Below are 26459 nucleotides of genomic sequence, written 5' to 3' on the forward strand. Positions count from 1 at the left end.
TGCATCTTCTGATGCGGCAAGGATCACTTCTGATGGGCACACTTTTAGGCAGTGACCTGGGTGTCAGAGATGCTTCCAGGGGTCTTCCCCATGCTGTTCCCATGTCTTTTCAGCACTGTATGCGGTGAGCTCGGCCCGAGCTTCGAGCACCCGAGCATTTTAGTGCTCGATCAACACTAGTCTTTATGCCAAACTGGAAATGAAGCCCAGTTTATGCTAAACTACACCAAAGGCCTTTCCTTTCTTTTCATGAAATAGTGTTATGAAAGCAGCAAGTAGTCCAGATTGACACCTGGAGTGTAAAATCTAAGGAACCCACCTTACTGTTTAGCTTGTACTACGTTTTGTATGCCAGTAAGTGAAGGGGGGGGTGTAATTAACCCCTTTACCCCCCAAGGTGGTTTGCACGTTAATGACCAGGCCTATTTTTACAATTCTGATCACTGTCACGTTATGACGTAATTACTCTGGAACCCTTCAACAGATCCCCCTGATTCTGAGACTGATTTTTTGTGACATATTGAACTTCATGACAGTGGTAAAATTTCTTCAATATTATTTGCGTTTATTTGTGAAAAAAGGGAAATTTGGCAAAAATTTAGAAAATTTCGCAATTTTCAAACTTTGAATTTTCATGCCCTTAAATCAGAGAGATATGTCACACAAAATAGTTAATAAATAACATTTCCCACATGTCTTCCTTACATCAGCACAATTTTGGAACCCAAATTTTTTTTTGTTAGGGAGTTATAAGGGTTAAAATTTTACCAGTGATTTCTCATTTTTACAACAAAATTTGCAAAACCATTTTTTAGGGACAACATCACATTTGAAGTCACTTTGAGGGGCCTTTATGACTGAAAATACCCAAAAGTAACACCATTCTAAAAACTGCACCCCTCAAGGTGCTCAAAACCAAATTCAAGAAGTTTATTAACTCTTCAGATGCTTCACAGGAATTTTTTAAATGTGTTAGAAAAAAATGAACATTTAACTTTTTTCACAAAAATGTTACTTTATACCCCATTTTTTTTATTTTTGCAACTGTATCAGGAAAAAATGGGCCTAAAAATTTGATAACACTGATACCCCATATGTGGGGGAAAACCACAGTTTTGGTGCACGGAAGGGAAGGAGCGCCATTTGACTTTTTGAATCTAAAATTTGCTTGAATAATTAGCAGACGCCATGTTGCGTTTGGGGAGCCCCTGGTGTGCCTAAACAGTGGAAACCCCCCACAAGTGACCCCATTATGGAAACTACACCCCTCAAGGATTTTATCAAGGGGTATAGTGAACATTTTGAACCCAGAGGTACGACACAGAATTTGATAACATTAGGTCATCATATTGAATAAGTTGTCAATAGTTTTGAGTGCAAGTGCTCGCTACTTGAGTTTGTATCAGGTACTCGGGTATGCACCATGTATCATGGGTGCTCAAGTGACATGCTCGAGTCTCCACCCGCATGTTTCACGGTTATTAGACACCCAAAAAAAACATACAGGGATCGCTCGTGCATGGCAGGCAATCCCTGCGAGGTTTTTTGGCTGTATAGCAGCTGCAAAACATATGGGGCGAAGACTCGAGCATCTCACTTGAGCACCCGCGATACTTGGTGCATGCGCCATTTTTTGAGAGCTATAATTTCTCCATATTTCAGCCGACAGAGTCATGTGATGGCTTGTTTTTTGCAGGACAAGTTGACATTCTTATTGGTACCATTTTCGGGCACGTGACATTTTATGATTGCTTTCTATTCCAATTTTTGGAAGGCAGAATAAACAAAAAAACAACAATTCAGGGATTTATTTTTTTTTTATGCTGTTCCGTGTGTGGGCAGCTTTATTTTTCGGGTCAAAAAGTTTACAACGGTACCACATTTATATTGTTTTTTTCATGTTTTGGCGCTTTTACACAATAAAAACTATTTTATAGAAAAAATGGTTTTTGAATCGCTTTATTCTGAGAGCTATACATTTTTTATTTTTCGGCTGTTGGAGCTGTATTGCAGCTTGTTTTTTGCGGGACAAGATGACGCTTTCAGCAGTAACATTTTTATTTACATTCGTCTTTTTGATCGCATTTTATTCCATTTTTTGTTTGGCGGTATGATAAAGCATCGTTTTTTGCTTCGTTTTTTGTTTTTTTTTACCGTGTTCACTAAAGGGGTTAACTAGTGAGACAGTAGTTTTATAAGTCAGGTTGTTCCAGACGCGGTGATACCAAATATGTGTACTTTTATTGGTAGGTTGTTTTTTTTCATAAGAATATTTATTTATGGGTTCAGTATATTTTTATTCTTTTAGGATTATTTTTTTCATTGTTTTTAGCTATTTTTACAATTTATTTTTTTTTCATTTTCTGACACTTTTTGAACTTTTATAGTTTGTCCCACTATGGGACTTTCACTTTTTACATTGTGATCGGCTGTATAGCATAGGAATGCTGCAGCATCCCTGTGCAATACAGCCTGTCAGCGTTGCACAGGGAGAAGTTACTTTGGTCGCGCACTGCGCATGACCAAAGTAACTTCTTGTCTCCTGGTGACCCGCATGTTGTCATGAATACATCGGGTCACCATGACAACATTCGGGACCTGGCACAGACACTGCTAGAAGCCAGAGAGGAGGTAAGTATCGGCTCCTTGCATATAGTACCGGGTGTCAGCTTTGACAATTAGCTGATACCCGGCGGCGATTGCGTCCTCCACACAGCCTGTGTGTGGGCGAAATCTCCAGGGCTTACTAATACGTATCTGTGCCTTGGGCCTTATGGGCCAGATACGTATTAGTAAGCCCAGGAGGTTTAGTACGCCTTGGGCCAGAAAGGGGTTTAAGTGTAATTGTTGTTTACATTTTTATTACATGAATCAATAGTGCACATGAAAATTAGCAACTTTGTAATATATCTTATCAAAGAAATCTGCTTTTTTCTCTGCCAGGACATTTTAAAAATGTTCAAATTCGCGGTAAAATCTGTATTCAGTGCATACAGATTTTTATATTACTGAGATATCACATGACAGTTGCTATTGATAAGATTTTATACAGATGGGAAGGGAGATGAAGGGCCAGAAGCTCTGCTGCTAGCTTTTACCCCCTTCTCCCCATCCCCTCTACATAGAAGATGACAGTTGCTACTGATAAGGGTCTATCTCAGTAATTTAAAAATCTGTATTCACAGAATACAGATTTTACCCCAAATTTGAGAATTTTGAGATTGAAAGATCAGCCCAGGAAGAGAAAGAAGCAGATTTATCTGATAAGATATATTACAAAGTTTCTTATTTTCATGGGTACTATTGATTTATGCAATAAAAATTAAAACAGTGGCTACTCTTTAAGTCACGGGTCAAGGCAAGGGTCAGATTAGGCAGTACCTAGGAGTATAAAAGATCACGACTAAAAGGTTAGGATTAAAAGTGCAGAAATATATATTTCCAGTAATTCACTTCACTTTGCAAACTGTAATGAAAAGGAAGGGATATTTATATTGTACGCTTCATGTTAATTCTCCACGGAAAAGTTCCCTTCAAAACTCTGATTAGACTATAGTATAAGCCATAGGGTTAATTCCCTTCCTTTCTTCTACCTTTGTAAATGTGATTGAGTACACTGTATATCATTGACTGCTTGATGTCACCATCTAGAATGAGAAAAGGTAAAGCATGACCTTTCAACTAGTAAATCATTGTACATGACAGGTATTTCTCAATTAACTATTCTCTGCAAGTGTAGTACAGTAAAACAACATTGATTGGAGGGAAGACCTATGCCGCTGGTGATTTACCACGTCGTATAATTCACCACCCAATGATACAGGAAGGGATTAACATGGTAATAGATTCTCGCTGTCTCCTACACACACTTACCAATAACTACACTACATTGTCAAGTTGTACATTGACAATTTCAACAACAGTTTCTATACTTACAAGTTAAATTTCTCATCCCACACTGGATTTAGGTTTCCAAAAATAGTTTTGGTTCTTCTCTTAGTTTTTCCAACCTGGACTGTCACATATGGGTCACTTGACCCCGTTTTATCTTTTGCTTGTAATCCCTGAGCACAAAGAACTACAAAATACAGAAAATATTTATTAGAATGTAGATTATCTAATACAAACACAGAAAAATGTTGTCATTTATGATGAATACATTTACATAAAATGTTCAAACAGCATACTCCACTACGTACACAACGTATTCCTCTGAAAAAGTGGGGTAGAAGCGAAATGTAGAAGCAATATGGCAGACAAGATTATTTAAGAGCTCCTAGTGCTGCCCTTTTAAGTTGTGGATTATTAACACAACAACCAATGTATAGCGGTATTATGCAAGTTGTTCAGAAATTTTCGCACAATATTCTTTTTAATATACTTTCAAAAACACTCTGTATAAACAATTCTACTTGTAAGGCCACGGCATTACTATCAGCATTTGGTCAGTATTCGGTCAGTATTTTTTCTCAGGAGTGGGGGCCAAAACCAGGAGTGGGTGATAAATGCAGAATTGGTGACTTGTTTCTATTATACCTTTTCTCTGATTGTTCCTCACCTGGTTTCGGCTCCCACTGCTGAGAAAAAATACTGACCGAATACTGACCAAATACTGATAGTAATGCCGTGGCCTAACTTGTAAAAAGCCACAAAAAACTACATGCAAAAATTTCAACAAAAAAGTGGTCAAACACTCAAAATACCCTTTGCGAATTGACATTGAGGTCACTTTCACATGAGCATATTTTGGCCAGTTTTTAAGGTCCATGATTCAGAACCAAACATTGCAGTAATGTGTTCCTTAGTTTGAAGTATGCAAGCAAAATGCTCACCAAATGACATCCATGTGTAGCGTCGGCGTCCCTGCCCTCTGCTAGGCAGGGACGCTGTTCCTCTCACCTCTCTGCTCCGAGCCCGGCGTCCTCCTCCCGCTCTGCTGGCAGCGCGCGCTCCTTCCCGGCCACTGTGCTTAGGGCGCGCGCGCGCGCGCTCCCTCAATCTTAAAGGGGCCGCGCGCGCCGTCCTAAGGAGTCCCCGGCCAATGGCCGGAGGACTTCACCATATATAAGGCACCTCCTCCAAAATGGAGGTGCCCGAGCAATGTTGTTGCACTGTTCACTACTCTGCTTCAGCCCTCAGGTCCCGTTGCCAGTTACCTGCCTGATTCCTGCCAGTTTGCTGTCTGTTTCCTGCCTGATATTCCTGCTACCTGCTTGCTAGCCTGAGGTCCGACGGTCTGCCTTCCTACTCCTGTCAGTCTGTCTATGGACCAGCTTGGCCGCTCACCTGGGAGCGCACATCTGCTACCTGCCTGATAGCCTTCCTGGAGGCTCTGCCGTCACGTGCTGTGACCACCTGCTATTCCAGAGACTCCTGCCCACTCACCTGGGAGCGCACATCTGCTACCTGCCTGCTAGCCTTCCTGGAGGCTCCGCCGTCACGTGCTGTGACCACCTGCTATTCCAGAGACTCCTGCCCGCTCACCTGGGAGCGCTCCTCCGCTACCTGCCTGCTTGCCTACCTGGAGGATCCGCCGTCACGTGCTGTGACCACCTGCTATTCCAGAGACTCTTGCCCGCTCACCTGGGAGCGCTCATCTGCTACCTGTCTGTTGGACTTCCTGGAGGCTCCGCCGTCACATGCTGTGACCACCCGATTATCCAGAGACCCTCGCCTGCTCACCTGGGAGCTCACGTCTATCATCTGCTGCCACAGGTCGTACCAATCCTTTACTCAGAGACTGCCCCGGTCACTTGCCGTGACCTCCTGCCCGTTCATCCAGAGACTGCCCCGGTCACTTGCCGTGACCTCCTGCCCGTTCATCCAGAGACTGCCCCGGTCACTTGCCGCGACCTCCTGCCCGTTCATCCAGAGACTGCCCCGGTCACTTGCCGTGACCTCCTGTCCGTTCATTCAGAGACTGTCCCGGTCACCTGCTGTGACTGCCTGCCCGTCTACCCTGGTCACCACCCGCTCCCTTACAAGGACCGCCCCCTTGTATAGTAGCTCAGAGGTTCCGCCTCCCAGACCCGTTACAGTTTGCTCGGGCCATGGTACCCGGTGGCACCCAAGCTCCCTCGCTCTCGGACCTCTGTCATGAACTGTCCCGTCAGAGGTCCCAACAGGAGTCCATCCTGGGTCACCTGCGGAATGTCAATTCTCGCCTGGACACTCTGACTGCTCCACCAGCAACCACCGCCAGTGCCATGACTCGCAACCCGGCAGCTCCGCTGCCCACCAATACCATGGTATCCTACCCCGGACCCCGGCTTTCTGCACCTCCTCGCTTCGGAGGCGACTCCGCCCAGGCTCGGGGCTTCATAAATCAGTGCACCCTGCACTTTGAACTCTTGTCCCACCAGTTTAACCCTGACCGGGCCAAAATTGCCTTCATCATGTCCCATCTCACCGGGGAGGCCCTGGCCTGGCTAAATCCTCTATGGGAGAGAGGAGACCCCCTGGTGTCCGACTTGCCTGCCTTTCTCATGGCTTTCCGGAAAGTCTTCGACGAACCCGGACGGAAGACCTCATGCGCATCATCTCTGCTACGCCTCCGTCAGGGAAGTCTCACCGTGGGCCAATATGCCATACGGTTCCGTACCCTTGCCTCGGAGCTGGCCTGGGATAACGACGCTCTGGTATCCGTCTTCTGGGAGGGTCTGTCCGGCCGTATTAAAGATGAACTTGCCGGTCGGGACATTCCTACCACTCTCGATGACCTAATAACTCTTGCCACCCGGATTGATCTACGGTTCCAGGAGCGTGCCAAAGAGGTCACCCGTGAGAGGAGGTTTCCACGTCTAGCTCCTACTTTTCAGAAATCCGTCTCTCCCCAGGTACACTCTCCTGAGCCTATGCAGGCCGACCAGACCAAGATGGTCAAAACCCGTCAGGACTTACGCCGTGCCGAAGGGAGCTGCTTCTACTGTGGCAGTAAGGAGCACCGGATCCGTACCTGCCCGGAGAGGTCGGGAAACGCCTGTGTCTAGGTTCGCTCAGAGAGGTCAACCTAGACAAGAATAAATCCTCTCCATCTCTGCTACTGTCAGTCTCTATTATCTGCGGGGAGAATCGTTATTTCGAACTAGCCCAACTTGACTCTGGAGCAGCCGGGAATCTTATCTCACAGTCCTTGGTAGAAAAATACCGCATTCCCACCAAACCTCTGGCTGTACCATTATCTGTCGCTGCTGTGGATGGGGGTCTCTTACCACGTCCCATCCAACTCATCACCGAATCCGTAACTCTGCAGGTGGGAATGCTGCATTCTGAGAGCATCTCTTTTCATGTTCTGCCTGGACTCTCTCACGCCCTCTTACTAGGTCTACCTTGGCTCCAGAGACATGCACCCGTGCTTGACTGGCAGACCGGAGAAGTCCTTTGCTGGGGACAGGACTGTCATAAGACTTGTTTGGTTCCTGTTCATCCCGTCCGTCCTTCTCCTACCCCAACTAATCTACCTGGACTTCCGATTCCCTATTGGTCATTTGCTGATGTCTTTAATAAAAAGGAGGCAGAGACATTACCCCCTCATAGACCATACGACTGTCCTATCGACCTGTTACCCGGTACTACTCCTCCCCGTGGGCGTATTTACCCATTGTCCGCTGCTGAGACCCGGTCGATGTCCGAATATATTGAGGAGAATTTGGCCAGGGGATTCATCCGGAAATCTACCTCCCCGGCGGGAGCAGGCTTCTTCTTCGTAAAAAAGAAGGACGGCTCTCTCCGTCCCTGTATAGACTATAGAGGCCTTAACCAGATCACGGTGAAGAATAAGTACCCCCTTCCGCTCATTCCAGAATTATTTGATCGCCTGAGGGGGGCTAGAGTCTTCACCAAACTGGACCTCCGTGGGGCGTACAACCTGGTCCGTATCCGTCAAGGGGATGAATGGAAGACTGCATTCAACACCCGGGACGGCCACTATGAATATCTGGTAATGCCCTTTGGTCTCTGTAACGCTCCTGCCGTCTTTCAAGAGTTGGTCAATGACATCTTCCGGGACCTTCTCTACTCCTGCGTTGTGGTGTACCTGAACAACATCTTGGTCTTCTCTCCGGATCTCCAGACTCACCGGAGGGACGTTCGTCAGGTCCTGCTCAGGCTCAGGCAGAACCACCTCTTCGCTAAATATGAGAAGTGCCTCTTTGAGCAGACCTCGCTTCCATTTTTGGGCTACATTATTTCTCAGACCGGCCTACGAATGGATCCAGAGAAACTGTCTGCCATCGAGAAATGGCCCCGACCGGAGGGGTTGAAGGCCATTCAGCGGTTCCTGGGCTTCGCCAACTACTACCGCCTCTTCATACCGCACTTCTCTTCCCGGACTGCCCCAATTTCCGCGCTCACCCGTAAGGGTACTAATCCCAAAGAGTGGCCGCCCGAAGCAGAGGAGGCCTTTCTTTCCTTAAAACAATCCTTCTCTTCCGCCCCGGTGCTGCATCGTCCGGACGGCAACAAGCAGTTCTTTCTGGAGGTTGACGCCTCCTCCTCTGGAGCCTGAGCTGTACTTACTCAAAAATCTTCTTCCGGGAGGATGGTAACTTGCGGCTTCTTCTCCAAACTCTTCTCCTCTTCTGAGCGCAATTATTCCATAGGAGACCGAGAGTTATTGGCCATCAAGCTGGCATTGGAGGAGCGGCGTTACCTACTCGAGGGGGCTCTTCATCCGGTAATAATTTACACTGACCACAAGAACTTGGCTTATCTCCAGCATGCCCAGAGACTTAATCCGCGCCAAGCCCGGTGGTCCTTGTTTTTTGCTCGCTTTGATTTTGTTCTACATTTTCGCCCGGCTGACAAGAACATCAAAGCAGACGCCTTGTCCCGATCCTTTCTGGTATCTGATCTCGAGGAAGAACCTAAACATATCATCGATCCCGCCAGAGTAATGCAGGTGGCTCCCGTGAGTCTAAGTCGTCTCCCTCCCGGTAAGACGTTCGTATCGGTACCTGATCGGGAGAAGATCCTACACTGGGGTCATTCGTCTAAACTAGCTGGCCACGCCGGTCAGAAAAAGACCCTCCAGCTTATTTCCCGGCACTACTGGTGGCCTAACCTGCGCAAGGATGTAAAAGACTTTGTTTCTGCCTGTGTGTCCTGTGCCCGCAACAAAGTTCCGAGACACCTGCCAGCCGGTCGCCTTCTTCCTCTGCCAGTACCTGCTGCCTCCTGGCAGCATATAGCGATGGACTTCATAACTGATCTTCCCATCTCTGCCAGTTGTACGGTCATTTGGGTGGTCGCTGACCGCTTTTCCAAGATGGCTCACTTCATTCCCCTGCCAGGCCTCCCGTCTGCACCCGAGCTGGCTAAAGACTTTATCCGCCACATCTTCCGTCTTCATGGCCTGCCCCGTCACATCGTGTCGGATCGTGGGGTACAGTTCACTTCTCGTTTCTGGAGAGCCACTTGTAAATTGCTAGACGTCACCCTGGACTTCTCCTCCGCTTACCACCCACAGTCTAATGGTCAAGTGGAGCGGATCAATCAGATCCTGACCAGTTACCTCCGGCACTTCGTTAATGCCCACCATTCTGACTGGGTGGATCTCCTGCCATGGGCCGAATTCTCGTACAACAATCACGAGAGCGAATCTTCCTCCAAATCCCCGTTTTTTGTAGTCTTCGGTCAGCATCCTCGGATCCCGTTTCCCGTCTCCACCTCGGTGGACAATCCGGCTGCGGAATCTCTTGTTAACAAATTTTCCTCCACATGGGAGAGTACCCGGTCCGCACTCCTTCTGTCATCCGAGCGTATGAAAAGACATGCTGACAAAAAACGTCTGGATCCTCCTCAATTCCGTCCAGGGGATAAGGTCTGGCTCTCGTCCAAGTATGTCCGGCTCAAGATTCCTTCCTATAAGTTAGGGCCTCGGTTCATTGGTCCTCTGGAAATCATCAGTCAGATCAACCCGGTGGCCTATAAATTGAAACTCCCGGCCAACTTGCGGATCCCTAACTCCTTCCATGTATCTCTCCTCAAACCTGTGGTACTTAACTCTTTTTCCAAGTCTACAGGCACGCCTCCTGCTCCGGTTTCCGCTGAAAACGAATTTGAGGTAGAGAACATTCTGGCCACCAAAAGGGTAAGAGGGAAGACCTTTTTTCTAGTAGATTGGAAGGGGTTTGGTCCTGAAGAGAGAACGTGGGAGCCCCAGGAGAACATCCATGCCCCTCTCATCCTTGCTAAATTTCTGTCTGGCCTAAAAAAGGGGGGGCCTAAAGGGGGGGGTACTGTAGCGTCGGCGTCCCTGCCCTCTGTTAGGCAGGGACGCTGTTCCTCTCACCTCTCTGCTCCGAGCCCGGCGCCCTCCTCCCGCTCTGCTGGCAGCGCGCGCTCCTTCCCGGCCACTGTGCTTAGGGCGCGCGCGCGCGCGCTCCCTCCCTCTTAAAGGGGCCGCGCGCGCCGTCCTAAGGAGTCCCCGGCCAATGGCCGGAGGACTTCACCATATATAAGGCACCTCCTCCAAAATGGAGGTGCCCGAGCAATGTTGTTGCACTGTTCACTACTCTGCTTCAGCCCTCAGGTCCCGTTGCCAGTTACCTGCCTGATTCCTGCCAGAGTCCTGCCAGTTTGCTGTCTGTTTCCTGCCTGATATTCCTGCTACCTGCTTGCTAGCCTGAGGTCCGACGGTCTGCCTTCCTACTCCTGTCAGTCTGTCTATGGACCAGCTTGGCCGCTCACTTGGGAGCGCACATCTGATACCTGCCTGCTAGCCTTCCTGGAGGCTCTGCCGTCATGTGCTGTGACCACCTGCTATTCCAGAGACTCCTGCCCGCTCACCTGGGAGCGCACATCTGCTACCTGCCTGCTAGCCTTCCTGGAGGCTCCACCGTCACGTGCTGTGACCACCTGCTATTCCAGAGACTCCGGCCCGCTCACCTGGGAGCGCTCCTCCGCTACCTGCCTGCTTGCCTACCTGGAGGCTCCGCCGTCACGTGCTGTGACCACCTGCTATTCCAGAGACTCTTGCCCGCTCACCTGGGAGCGCTCATCTGCTACCTGTCTGTTGGACTTCCTGGAGGCTCCGCCGTCACATGCTGTGACCACCCGATTATCCAGAGACCCTCGCCTGCTCACCTGGGAGCTCACGTCTATCATCTGCCGCCACAGGTCGTACCAATCCTTTACTCAGAGACTGCCCCGGTCACTTGCCGTGACCTCCTGCCCGTTCATCCAGAGACTGCCCCGGTCACTTGCCGTGACCTCCTGCCCGTTCATCCAGAGACTGCCCCGGTCACTTGCCGTGACCTCCTGTCCGTTCATTCAGAGACTGTCCCGGTCACCTGCTGTGACTGCCTGCCCGTCTACCCTGGTCGCCACCCGCTCCCTTACAAGGACCGCCCCCTTGTATAGTAGCTCAGAGGTTCCGCCTCCCAGACCCGTTACACCATGTGAATGTGGCAGAACTTGGAGATCCTTGTTCCAGAACTGAGTAATGGTTACCAATGCACAAGCAGTGTGTAATTACTGGACCTTCTGTCATTAGGACAACCAACACTGATAAAAGGTGACACCATCATTGACTGTAGGACTGACAAAGATAGTCAAGAACTGTACTTGGCAATTTCCGTCAGCCTTCAAATGGAGTGGCATCAAACATGGGCGATCTGTACCGCATCACCAGTCTTGTAGCTAGGTGAAATGTTGTGATTTTGAGAACACCTCTTTAAATTTGAAATCTGAATGTACAGTTTGTCCAATGCAAAATCTTATGAGAAGGTAAATAAGACTGATTAACTTTGTGAATGAAACACACACTCTTTTTAGGATTTCTACTTGCTGTCATCTAATGGACACATCCTCCTTTACATTCAGAGGCTGAAAAAATGCCCTCATCACATCCAACTGATAAGACTGCATGGCTTGTTACAGTGTATCAGTCTCTCTTGTAACAAATCTCGTACCTTTATGAGGATCGTTAGTGACAGCAAGCAGAAAAGCTGTAAAGAACTGCATTCTTCTATTTTTTAGAGATTAATGCTAACAAATATTTCTTTGGGGCAGGCAAAAATAATGCTCAGAATGTTTTCAATTCTTATGTCTCTTGAGATAAAATCAAATAAATAGAAGGATCCTAAGCCATGTCTATTCCGTTATCTATGAAACCAGCTATGTTCTTGATGCACCCAGCGTTATCGCTCTCCTGACTCTAATCCATCTATGCCTAATTCAGGTGAAAGATTGAAATTTCAGTGTAGCAAGCACCTATTGAACAAGCAGACATACTCTTTGAAATGAAAAAAAAAAAATACCACCTAGCCCCGCATGTGCTTTGTTATGCAATATACAAGATTTCTGAAGCTAAAGGAAATTTGAACTAAAATACTTTCCTGCTCCCCATCCCAACAGTAAGTAGTTCTCATTACCATTCTCAGGAGAAAGGCAAAATAAGGCAGGAAACCAGTCAAAAGGAGCTTCCGATATGTCATACAGTAGTTACTATACTTGTAACATTAGTAAAATTGGTGGTATAAGCCATTATTGATTTCCGGGATGAAAGAAATCCAGAGAGTATTTTTCATTTAACCTCTTGATCCAAAGTATATTCAATAGGAGTGGGGAAGGAAGGACTTATATTTCTCATTTTTTGCTGAATCCAGCTAAAAAAACTGCAACAAAAAGATGTGTGATTCTAACCTAAAAGTTGTGACAAGCTGAAGATATCAGACGTATTCAAAATAGTGGACCAAAATTCCTTCAGAAAGATGTGAGAGTCCGATAAAGTCATACATGAAACGATTACGGTACTTCAAGTTGTTGCTGCTAAAGGTGGTTTTACATGGTATTGATTCATGGGTGTATTTAATTTTTCTCCCACTTCTGCATTTTGGCTTAGCATTTTTTAAATAATCAATAACACAGTGTAATTTGTCATATATTGTTGCTCATTTGAGGTTGTATTTACCAAATTTTAAGAGCAATAGGAAAAATCCAGCAATCCCAAAAGAAAAAAAATGTATTTAAAACTTCAGATTTAATGAAACTCAATTAAAAACATATTGAAAGGGAACTGGAAAAAAGAAGTAAAAAATTAGAGAAAGGAGATGCGTTTCAAACCACCATGGTTCTTACTCATATATGATATGGGTAAGAACCATGCTGGTTCAAAACGCATCATCCTTTCTTTTCCTATTCCCTTTTAATATGTTTTTAATTGAGTTTCATTAAATGTAAAGATACAATATTTTTTCTTTTGGGATTGCTGGATTTTTCCTATTGCTCTTGTGCCTCGCCCATCCTCCAGCTGGGATTTTATTTTTCCATGCATCTCTACCTCTAATGAAAGATCCCAGGGCTATATTACACTTCAGGAGAGCTGATAAGTATTTTTTACTTTTTGTTCCTAATTTTAAGACCTTATAAAGACCGTGTTTTTTTTTACTTTATCCTTATACATAAACCATATAATTCAAAGAGGGTGTACTTTTCTCATGACTGTAAATTGAGAGTATAACCTAATATATACTTCTACATGCTACTGTTTAGGCACTACACTTTAATACACAGTTAAAAAAAATGTTTTTTTTCAGTTCATATTGCCCAGCATATAACAAAGAGACAAGTGATTACAATTTGAGGGATGCATGGGTCCCTATGAATACATTTAGGAATTTTTAGCAGGGCTTAACGTCGAATGTAATAAATGTGTGATGTTTGAACAGAGCTATTTTCTTCCAATAAACCAAATAAAAAAGCACTGTACAGATAAACCATAAAATTGTATACTACTCTACAGGTAATAGTTGCTGTATGTGCTCTGACACAGATTACAGAAGACACTGCTCGTTACCTGTGATGTTAATTTTGGCAGACCACTTGGATGTTCCATCTAGAACATTCTGCTTGGCTGATTTTGTATGATGTACAAAGTCTTCTTTCGATATCTGGAAAAGCTCCTGAATGACCTCAAAAACTTCAGGTCTGTTTCTTTCTCGAATTTTCATCCTTTCTTTCATTGCCATAATAATGTGCTGAGTCTTGTCTTCTGCTCCATGTTTGGAACTTTTTTCGGCAGCTCCTAACAAATGAATAGAAAATAATCAAAAAAGTGTATTGGGACAAAAAAGCAGGCTGTGGCAAGAAGAAACTGGCTTTACTGAGCTGTACAGTATAGGAAAAAAAACAAGGCTGCTATCTTCAGTAAACAGTGGCACATCTGCCCATGGTTTAGGTTTGGTACTGCTGCTCAGCTCTATTGAAATGAAGGGTGCTGAGATGCTAAACCATACACAACCTGTGGACAGGTGTAGCACTTTTTCGGGAAGAAAGAGTTGCTGACTTGTTGTGAATCGTTTTATAAATCCAAAATATACAAGTTTCTGTAACAATTTAACGCTCTAAAAATATATACTGTATGTACATTAATTTCTTAATTAATTGTGTCACTATTCATGGTGATCAATTATTGTACCCATATGCCATGACAAATGAAACTTCTTTGCTCTTATTCCAATCCTCTAGCAGTACAGTCATGGTGAAAAGTTTTGAAAATGACACAAATTTTGGTCACACTATATAAATCCATGCAACCGGCATGGATTTATATAGTGTGACCGTAAAGAATGGTAAAAAATCCAAGAATCCAAGCGTTCCAATGCAAGTCAATGGCAGCGAAAACGCAGCGATTCCGCAATATAATGGGTAGTGCTGCGTTTTTTTCCGCAATGATAATCCGCAGCGGAAATTTCCGCAGCATGTGCACAGCAGATTATCATTGGGGAACATGGCAGGCCTTCTACCATGCGTTTTTTAAGCATTTCTGCAGCGTTTTTGCCACTGCGGAAACGCTTAAAAAACGCATCGTGGGCACACAGCCTTAGTCAGATTTTCTATGGTACAACTATAAGCATTTCATACGTTTTGGCTGTGTGCCCACGATGCGGTTTTTAAGTGTTTCCGCAGCGGCAAAAACACTGCAGAAAAGCTTAAAAAACACATGGTAGAAGTCCTGCCATGTTCCCCAATGATAATCCGCATGTGCTGTGCACATGCTGTGGAAATTTCCACTGCGGGTTATCATTGCGGAAAACAACGCAGCACTACCAATTATTATGCGGAAGCGCTGCGTTTTCACCGCCATTGACTTGCATTGAAACGCATGTAATCCACATCACTGCATCTGTAGATGCGGAATCCAAGCGTTTCAATGTGCGGATGGTACCCGGGTGTGGAGGACAGGAGACTCTCCTCCGAACCCGGGTACCATTGAACCTGTAAAAAAAAGAATAAAATAAAAAATAAATATCATATTTACCTTCTGATGGCCCCCGCTGCGCTTGTCCTCCCTTGCCGGCAGATCACGGTGGATTGTAGGACCTGCGCTGACGACATAGTCATGTGACGGCAGGTCCTTCAGTGTAGTGTACAGCGATCTGCCGGCAGCCAGGACAGAGTGAAGCAAGACTCCGGGGGCCATCGGAAGATAAGTATATATTTATTTTTTACCATTCTTTACGGTCACACTATATAAATCCATGCCGTTTGCATGGATTTATATAGTGTGACCAAGTTGACAAGCACTTTCCGAGTGATGCTAAAATTGCTTGGAAAGTGCTTGTCAACCCGCATGCGGAAATGCATGTGAAGAACGCTTCACATCTGCATGTCCCTGGCAGGAAAAACGCATGTACAATCCGCATGTACAATCCGCATGTACAATTCGCATGTACAATCCGCATGCGTTTTTTCTGCCAGGGAGATGCAGAAACACTCAGGAAAAAATCCGGAGCATTTCTGCATTGTGGGCACATAGCCTTTTACATTTTTTTTTGACAAATGGATCAAGTTTATGTAAAGATTTTTTAAGACTTCTGCAATACGCCCTGGCAGCTGAATATCAGCTTCTGGAACAAATCCTGACTGATGACAATCATTCTTGCCTACTCAGTGTTTGGAGCTTATAAACAATGTTTATGTTTTTGATGGTCCAATTCTTGAGGATTGACCACCACCACAGGTTCTCAATGGAATGGAGTTCTGGAAAGTATCCAGGTCATGGACCCAAAAATTAAATGTTTTGGTGACCAAGCCACTTTTGCCTTATTCATCACCAAATTGTTCCTAAATCATTGGGAGAAATTGGTCTCAGTTGGGTTTACTGTTGCTATGACACAGGTTTCATGATAGAAAAAGCTTTAGGAGGTGTCAAGTAGGGCAGCAAAGAAGCCACTTTTCTACAAGAAAAACATCAAGGACAGACTGACAATTTCAGAAAGTACAGTCATTGGACAGAAGAGGACTGCTGTAAAGTTATTTTCTTTTATAAAGCCCCCTTCAGACAGTTTGAGATATCTAAACGAACGATTGTCCGGAGAATAAAAGATGAGCTCTACCATGAGTCCTGTGTCATGCCAACAGTAAAGCATCCTGAGACTATTTATGTGTGGAGTTGCTTTTAATCCAGGCAGTGGGCTCACTCACAATTTGGCCTAGTAACACTGCCACAAATAAAGGATAGTATCTAAACATCCTGCAAGGAGAAATTCTCCCACAATTTGTGAGTCTTAAAACTTTTAGCCACAACTGTGCAATTGTGCCATTAACAATAGTTTATACTGAACCTATAATGTAATAAATACAAGCAATAAGGTTTTAATTTGCCTTGGTTCACCTACCGTGTGCAGAAAAAAATAGGCTGCCTTCAAGCATTTGGCATATATACCAGAAAAAAATTCCCAACGAGCATGTCTATCAGGTCCATAGACTGTTATTGGAGCAATGGACAATATGTCATGGATGTCTTGTTTGGAATACTTTGGCTAGTTTACATCCATATAGCTTAACACTTTTCAATAAAACTGTTTGCAACTTTTTTTTAACAGAAGTACGGTAAATTGCATACAATCAAATACTTGAAGGACTGTTTCAAATAGAACCCCAAAATATGGTGTAATCCTAGCTTTACATGTTAGGGCAATCACAGTATTCTAAAAACCTGGCAATTGCTGTCACTCCGTACTTCATGCTCAGAGAATAAGGCTAGCTTCAGAAAGTGCAGGGCCCTTTTTAAAATTATTTGGAGGATTAATTACCAGTGGACATCCCCAACTCATGGAGCTTTTTGCCTCTGTTCACACACATGTTCATGTTTGTTTCAGGGACAGACAAACTGAATAAGTGAACCATTGCATCGTTATGGAAACAATAACAGAGGGTTCCCTTAATTAATTAACTCTAACCATGGCATACAAAGCCATTCACAACCTGTCTCCTCTATACATCTGTGACCTCGTCTCCCGGTACATACTTACACGCAATCTACGATCCTCACAAGATCTCTTTTTCTACTCCCCTCTTATCTCCTCTTCCCACAATCGCATACAAGATTTCTCCCGCGCTTCCCCCCTACTCTGGAACTCTCTACCCCAACATATTAGACTCTCGCCTACCGTGGAAACCTTCAAAAGGAACCTGAAGACCGACCTCTTCCGACAAGCCTACAACCTGCAGTAACCTTCATTCCACCACACCGCTGCACGACCAGCTCCGCCCTCACCTACTGTATCCTCACCCATCCCTTGTAGACTGTGAGCCCTCGCGGGCAGGGTCCTCTCTTTTTCAGTACCAGTTTGCCGTCGCGTTTTTTTTTCAAGATTTCTGTAATTGTTTTTGCTATGTATACCCCCTTTTTCACATGTAAAGCGCCATGTAATAAATGGCGCTATAATAAATAATAATAATAATATTTTTTAAAATGGGAAAAAAATTCCTGCATGTAGCATTTTTTTACCATTATGGAAAATTATAACCCAGAAGAATCCCATAATAATCAATGAGGCCCCTCTGCTTTCATTTGCATTATTGATGAAATGGATCAATTTTTCTGTTTTTCTGCTCCTAAAACAGAATAGACAAAAGCAATGTTCGAGTGGACATGTGAACAGGGCCTAATAGATTAGTTGTGCAACCTGTGTGAGTTCTTATTTTTAGGGATGAGTGGACCTGTGGAAGTTTGGGTTCTGGTACTCGACCCGAAATTTATTCCAAAGTTCGGTCTGGATACCAGAAGCGTACCCAAACTTGAACCAGAACTCGAACACCATTGAAAACAAAGGGTACCCAAACTTTTGAGCTGGAAAATATTCTCTCTCTCTCCTTCCACAGGAACTCCGAACATTGCAACAGACTTCCGGGAGAAGTCCATGTTCGGCGTTTAGCACCGGAAACTAACTGTTTGGTATGAACCCCGAACTTTTAAGTTTGGGTTTGCTCATCTCTACTTATTTTCAACAACTACATTTTTCTCAGATTTTTCTATAATATTATAAGTATATTTTAGTGCATTACTATTTAATCAATCATAAAGTGATGTACTGATGAAAGATAGCTTACGCTTTAACAACGGCCAAACTGAATTTTCCACTTCACCATGTATTCTTAAAATTACACTTGGCATCCATTCTTTAATACAATGTAACCTTTTCAGCACATTATTTAGCATCATTATTTTTGTTTATTGCGCTGTACTGCACAGTTATATTGCTTTTCTATATTACTTTCTACTCCTCCAAAGTTTATTTCATATTTAATTTGCATGCAAATTAACCTCGTTCCTATTGGGAGAAATAAATTTTCCACTACATATGATCATTATTATCATTAATTGTATTCCATAAAAACATTGTGTTGCCCGAAGTTTGGTTAAAAAAATAAAGGAGGAAAGTTATTCAAAGCTATTAATGTCATATTTCAAAGGCAACAGCATAGATTTCATCACAGTTTTCACAAGATTTTAATGAACTTCTGTAAGCAATTATGCCAAAATTATATTTTCATTATTTCATTCACTATTTCAGATGAAAACTGTGGAGCACATGGGGTATAGTTTGACCATTACAAGAAAAGCTCAGCTTTATATATGGATGGATCTAACTTTTGGGATTCCTACAAAAATATATAGAGGCACAGGAAGGTTCCATACACCTCAATAGGTGCCTTAATATAGTACTAACTAATTTGGAGTTGTAAGGATAAGTAAAGGATAGGTAAGTAACTGCACATAATAGGTAAAGAAAGAATGAAGGTTGAAATTACAGGAAAAAGCTCCATACGCAGTTCATGTACAAAGCTTTTCTTAGCGAATTGCGTCAGTATGGACTCTAATACTGTACATCACAAGCACAATTGTAATATATTTTTGGCTGTGATTTCACATATGAAGCTGTAAGAATAGGAAGGTTAAAAAAGTACAATTCTGCTGTTTTTTATTATCTCATCACCAGATAGGTAACAGTTATATATGTTCTGTGTGTAGAAAAATACTTATCACTCTTTGTCTTCTGCTGTTTCCAGAGCCGCACCGATCTGTCTCGTGACCACAGTTCAGAAATCACTGCCAACCATCAAGTTATCTCTTAACGGGAACCTGTCAACAGGATTTCACACCCCAAACTATTTACTTGCACCTGTATCTCTTTCAAAGACAAGTTCAGCAATACCTTTGCATGGTCAGTCCATTCCTATTTTACTGTGAAATCATGATATGAATCGATATGCAATTGGGGTTTAAGAGCTATTTGTAGATGTGAAGTCTCTGTCACTCCAGCTCTATTTCCCACTCAGCCCCGCCTCCTACTGCTTGACAGACAGTCTCTATGCTGTGTGACTTCAGGGAAATGAGTTGTTATGCAGGATAAGGAGCTGACTCTAGGCGGGGAATAGAGTTGGAGTGACAGAGGCTTCACATCTACAAATAACTCTTCAGCCTCTATTGCATATCAACTCATAGGCTGATTTCTCAGTAAGGGAGAAATTGACTGGCCAGTGATGGTATTGCTGGAGTTTTCTGTGAAAGAGCTACATACGCATATAAAAAGATTGTGGTGTGAAGTCCTGCTGATGTATTCCCTTTAATGTAAGCCTAAGAGAGCCTTCTTCTGAGTCTCATAGACTTACATTGAGAAGTGACTTCATGTCTGCATAGCAAATACTAGACTAATCAGGCTGGTCACAACTGTGGACACGTGGTCCAAAGCGGAGCTGGAAACTACGGAAGATGACAACTGGTAAGCATTTAACTCTACATACAGAACACATATTACTAATACCTAACCGGAGGTGAAATAAAAAAAAATGCTGGAGTGATGCTTTTTTTCTCTCATGAAGATAAAAACTGACAAACCTTAGCAAAAATAGAGCAAATGGACAGAGCCTATGGCCTCATTCCAACAGCTGTAATGCGGTTGAATTTTGGCATCCAAAAGACTCAGACCACTTAGCAGTTCAAATGACCTGAATTTGACCACACAGAGGATCTAGGTCTTGCAGCAATTATGTGGAAGCTTGTATGGATGTATGAACAAGTCCTAACTAGCAAGATACTAATTCAAATGGATATTAATATCTGAGTCTGATACATGTAACTGCACATAACTTGCCATATTTTAATAAGGCAAATTAGCAGTGGTCATTTAATAGAAGGGCTTACATAAGTAAAGCAACAGAGATGGGAAATAAACATGAATATACAGCTCGGCTAACGTCTTACTAAATAGTATATTGCTAATAAATCACATTCATATAACACAATTACTATGATAAATTACAAAATTATTTAACATCTAGGGAAATTTGACATACAGAATTATTTTCTAACATTCTCCGTTTCATGGGGTTTGTTAAACCTTATACTAAACATGAATAAGTGTGTTATGCTCGGCACATTACCATAATAAATTAGAAGATAGATTGTACTATTTACTCTGCAGATTGTTCTTGTGCAACTGTCTGTACAAGGAATGCTTATTACTCATGGTCTCCAAACTTTCATAGATGGAGTAGAAATAAATTTGTATGCTGGAAACGAGTCAGCTTGTTTGTCACAAGCATTAGAATAACTAGGTTTATCTATCATAAATACACAATGATGTCACACTGGACACATTGATAAAAAGCCCAGCAGATAGACTTTGCAGTATTAGGCTAAGTTCCCACAATGAATATTTGGTGCGTTTTCAGACACAGCTATTACATTTCCAGCAAAATGTATGGCATGTATAGAAATCTCCTGCCCACTGTACTTTTCTTTTCATATACAGTACAGACCAAAAGTTTGGACACACCTTCTCATTTAAAGATTTTTCTGTATTTTCATGCCTATGAAAATTGTACATTCACACTGAAGGCATCAAAACTATGAATTAACACATGTGGAGTTATATACTTAACAAAAAAGTGTGAAACAACTGAAAATATGTATTATATTCTAGGTTCTTCAAAGTAGACACCTTTTGCTTTGATGACGGCTTTGCACACTCTTGGCATTCTCTTGATGAGCTTCAAGAGGTAGTCACCGGAAATGGTCTTCCAACAATCTTGAAGGAGTTCCCAGAGATGCTTAGCACTTGTTGGCCCTTTGGCCTTCACTCTGCGGTCCAGCTCACCCCAAACCATCTCGATTGGGTTCAGGTCTGGTGACTGTGGAGGCCATGTCATCTGGCATAGCACCCCATCACTCTCCATCTTGGTCAAATAGCCCTTACACAGCCTGGAGGTGTGTTTGGGGTCATTGTCCTGTTGAAAAATAAATGATGGTCCAACTAAACGCAAACCGGATGGAATAGCATGCCGCTGCAAGATGCTGTGGTAGCCATGCTGGTTCAGTATGCCTTCAATTTTGAATAAATCCCCAACAGTGTCACCAGTAAAGCACCCCCACACCATCACACCTCCTCCTCCATGCTTCACGGTGGGAACCAGGCATGTAGAATCCATCCGTTCACCTTTTCTGCATCGCACAAAGACACGGTGGTTGAAACCAAAGATCTCTAATTTCGACTCATCAGACCAAAGAACAGATTTACACTGGTCTAATGTCCATTCCTTGTGTTCTTTAGCCCAAACAAGTCTCTTCTGCTTGTTGCCTGTCTTTAGCAGTGGTTTCCTAGCAGCTATTTTACCATGAAGGCCTGCTGCACAAAGTCTCCTCTTAACAGTTGTTGAAGAGATGTTGCTGGAACTCTGTGTGGCATTGACCTGGTCTCTAAACTGAGCTGCTGTTAACCTGCGATTTCTGAGGCTGGTGACTCGGATAAACTTACCCTCAGAAGCAGAGGTGACTCTTGGTCTTCCTTTCCTGGGGCGGTCCTCATGTGAGCCAGTTTCTTTGTAGCGCTTGATGGTTTTTGCAACTGCACTTGGGGACACTTTCAAAGTTTGCCCAATTTTTCGCACTGACTGACCTTTATTTCTTAAAGTAATGATGGCCACTCGTTTTTCTTTACTTAGCTGCTTTTTTCTTGCCATAATACAAATTGTAACAGTCTATTCAGTAGGACTATCAGCTGTGTATCCACCAGACTTCTGCACAACACAACTGATGGTCCCAACCCCATTTATAAGGCAAGAAATCCCACTTATTAAACCTGACAGGGCACACCTGTGAAGTGAAAACCATTTCCAGTGACTACCTCTTGAAGCTCATCAAGAGAATGCCAAGAGTGTGCAAAGCAGTCATCAAAGCAAAAAGTGGCTACTTTGAAGAACCTAGAATATAAGACATATTTTCAGTTGTTTCACACTTTTTTGTTAAGTATATAATTCCATATGTGTTAATTCATAGTTTTGATGCCTTCACTGTGAATGTGCAATTTTCATAGTCATGAAAATACAGAAAAATCTTTAAATGAGAAGGTGTGTCCAAACTTTTGGTCTGTACTGTATATGTACAGTGTATATATATATATATATATATATATATATATATATATATATATAGGACTATACAAAATAATACAGAATAAAAGAGATAGTGATGAGAATTGCACTTAGCATACAGAGCAGGATAAGGGTATATATGTGTAGAAATATGTATATACTGTACAGTACATGACATACACCATACACTGAACACTTTGTGTAGCGAGCATATAAAGGACACAAGCAGAAGTATTCTCTAGTTCATATCAGTATGCTTGTGTATATACTGTATCATACTTACTGAATGCTGTCCTTTCAGGCTGCGTGCTCACTATGCGTTTTTCAAGCGTTTTTGCCATGGAATTTCCACAGCGAAAACGCTTAAAAAACGCTTGGTAATACGTGCCCCATGGTTCCCAATGATAAGCCGCATGTGCTGTGCACATGCTGTGGAAATTTCCGCTGCGGATTATCATTGTGGAAAAATAAGCAGCATGTCCATTAATTTTGCGGACACGCAGCGTAATCGCCGCCATTGACTTGCATTGGACCGCGTGACATCCACATCACTGCATCTGCACATGCTCATATCACACGGTTCAATGAGCGGATGGAACCCAGGTCTGGAGAAGAAGAGACTCTCCTCCAGACTCGGGTACAATAGAACCTGTAAAAAAAAGAATTTAAAATAAAAAATAAAGTTTATACTTACCTTCTGATGTCCTCGCGGTGTTTTCTCCGCTCCGTCTGGTCTGCTGTATGGGTTGATGTGTTGTGAAGGACCTGCCATGAAGTCATTGAGTCATGTGACCTGATACATGACTCAATGACGTCATCGCAGGTCCTTCACACCACCGCAAGCCGCCCAAGACACCGGACGGAGCGGAGAAAACACAGGGAGGGCATCGGAAGGTAAGTATAATCTTTATTTTTTACCATTCTTATTCTTTTTTTTTTTTAACTAACTTGGTCACACTACTATAAATCCATGCCGGTTGCATGGATTTATATAGTGTGACCAAGTTGTCAAGCACTTTTCCAAGTGATGCTAAAATCGTTTGGAAAAGCGCTTGATAACTCACATGCAGAAATGCATGCAAAAACGCTTGACAAACGCTTCTACCTGGCGGGAAAAATGCATGTAAAATCCGCATGCGTTTTTCCTGCCAAGGAGAAGCGGAAAAAATATGCAGCATTTCTGCATCGTGGGCACTTAGCCTTAGAGATCACCCCTGCAAATATTTAAAAGCTCCAAAACTATTCCAATATGAAGGGACGCATTCTTAAATTCATGTTCAAACAAAATGAAAAAAATATACTTTTACTACATGTTGCTGACTATATTTCAGCCATTGCATCTCATCCATGAAGTTTGTGGTTTAGCGATTCATCCATACTAATTTGGAAACAGTGACTGCTCAGAATACACATCTTTACATGCTTGGCCAGTTCCTTAATACTTCACATGAAGCTGTGGTAGTACAATCTGAAAAATGACACCACACATTCAGGGTGAACACCATTAAACACGCACGCTTGTTAACCAACTGTCCTTCAGAATTAATCCAATATCTAACACTATCAATATTTCTTTCAGAGTTCTTGGAATATTTTGACAATATTTTCTCCTTAGCATCATACGATATTATTATATACTGTATTTATCTTTTTATTATGCATTACTGATTTATCTCTGACAGCTGTGCAAGGAAATTCATTTATATCAGTCCTTTCTACCTTTTATTGTATTTTCTATAGTATTAACAATGGGTTTACAATATATTTAGCCATACCAAAATTACCCACAAATATACTGAACAATATCCATAGGCTTTTATGAGGCAGATGTAATACACATCAAATTAGTGTCATTTTGATTTGTCTTATTTTTTTTATATACACAGTACAGACAAAAAGTTTGGAAACACCTTCTCATTTAAAGATTTTTCTGTATTTTCATGACTATGAAAATTGTACATTCACACTGAAGGCATCAAAACTATGAATTAACACAGGTGGAAATAAATACTTAACAAAAAAAAGCGTGAAACAACTGAAAATATGTCTTATATTCTAGGTTCTTCAAAGTAGCCACCTTTTGCTTTGATGGCTGCTTTGCACACTCTTGGCATTCGCTTGAATGAGCTTCAAGAGGTAGTCACCGGAAATGGTTTTCACTTCACAGGTGTGTCCTGTCAGGTTTAATAAGTGGGATTTCTTGCCTTATAAATGGGGTTGGGACCATCAGTTGTGTTGTGCAGAAGTCTAGTGGATACACAGATGATAGTCCTACTGAATAGACTGTTACAATTTGTATTATGGCAAGAAAAAAGCAGCTAAGTAAAGAAAAACGAGTGGCCATCATTACTTTAAGAAATGAAGGTCAGTCAGTGCGAAAAATTGGGCAAACTTTGAAAGTGTCCCCAAGTGCAGTTGCAAAAACCATCAAGCGCTACAAAGAAACTGGCTCACATGAGGACCGCCCCAGGAAAGAAAGACCAAGAGTCACCTCTGCTTCTGAGGATAAGTTTATCCGAGTCACCAGCCTCAGAAATCGCAGGTTAACAGCAGCTCAGATTAGAGACCAGGTCAATGCCACACAGAGTTCTAGCAGCAGACACATCTCTTCAACAACTGTTAAGAGAAGACTTTGTGCAGCAGGCCTTCATGGTAAAATAGCTGCTAGGAAACCACTGCTAAGGACAGGCAACAAGCAGAAGAGACTTGTTTGGGCTAAAGAACACAAGCAATGGACATTAAACCAGTGGAAATCTGTGCTTTGGTCTGATGAGTCCAAATTTGAGATCTTTGGTGTAACGGGTCCGGGAGGCGGAACCTCTGAGCTACTATACAAGGGGGCGGCCCTTGTAAGGGAGCGGGTGGCAGTCTCTGGGTGAACGGACAGGGAGTTACGGCAAGTGATCAGGGCAGTCTCTGGGTAAGGGGTAGGTACGACCTGTGATGGCAGAGCCTCCGGGTTGGCTAGCAGGCAGATGGTAGATGTGTGCTCCCAGGTGAGCAAGCGAGAGTCTCTGGAATAGCAGGTGGTCACGGCACGTGACGGCGGAACCTCCGGGCTGGCAGGCAGGTAGGTAACGGAGAAGCGCTCCCAGGTGAGCGGGCAAGAGTCACTGGAATAGCTGGTGGTCACCGCACGTGACAACGGGACCTCCGGGCTGGCAAGCAGGCAGGTAACGGAGATGCGCTCCCAGGTGAGCGGGCAGGAGTCTCTGAGATAGCTGGTGGTCACAGCACGTGACAACGGAGCCTCCGGGCTGGCAAGCAGGCAGATAACGGAGAAGCGCTCCCAGGTGAGCGGGCAAGCTGGTCCATAGACAGACTGACCGGAGTAGTAAGGCAGACCGTCGGACCTCAGGCAAGCAGGCAGGTAGCTGATATGCGCTCCCAGGTGAGCGGGCAGGCTGGTCCTTTAGACAGACTGACAGGAGTAGTAAGGCAGACCGTCGGACCTCAGACTGGCAGACAGGTAACAAGTATTCAGGCAGGAATCAGGCAGGTAACTGGCAGGTAACTAGCAGGAAACTGGCAGGTAACTGGCAACGGGACCTGAGGGCTGAAGCACAGGTGAGACACAGGTGCAAACAACATTGCTCGGGCACCTCCATTTTGGAGGAGGTGCCTTATATATGATGAAGTCCTCCGGCCATTGGCCGGGGACTCTTTAGGGCGGCGCGCGCGGCCCCTTTAAGAGGAGGGGAGCGCGCGCGCGCGCGCCCTAAGCACAGGGGCCGGGAAGGAGCGCGCGCTGAGAGCAGAGCAGGAGGAGGACGCCGGGACGGAGCGCGCGCTGACAG

General features: G+C 43.8%; 1 protein-coding gene across 1 annotated transcript in view; it reads right to left on the reverse strand.

Annotated features, from left to right (window-relative positions):
• The window catches only part of UNC13C (unc-13 homolog C), an 861108-nt gene that overhangs the window by 561024 nt on the left and 273625 nt on the right, over positions 1–26459 (reverse strand). The window contains exons 10-11 of the mRNA XM_073653015.1: positions 13799–14026; positions 3937–4078 (exon numbers count right to left, since the gene is read on the reverse strand). Coding sequence (XP_073509116.1) covers positions 3937–4078; positions 13799–14026 — 370 coding nt within the window. The remainder of the gene's footprint in view (positions 1–3936; positions 4079–13798; positions 14027–26459) is intronic.

Source organism: Phyllobates terribilis, unplaced genomic scaffold (genome assembly GCF_046119375.1).
Source record: "Phyllobates terribilis strain yellow unplaced genomic scaffold, ASM4611937v1 Scaffold_11__3_contigs__length_659146591, whole genome shotgun sequence".
NCBI lineage: Eukaryota > Metazoa > Chordata > Amphibia > Anura > Dendrobatidae > Phyllobates > Phyllobates terribilis.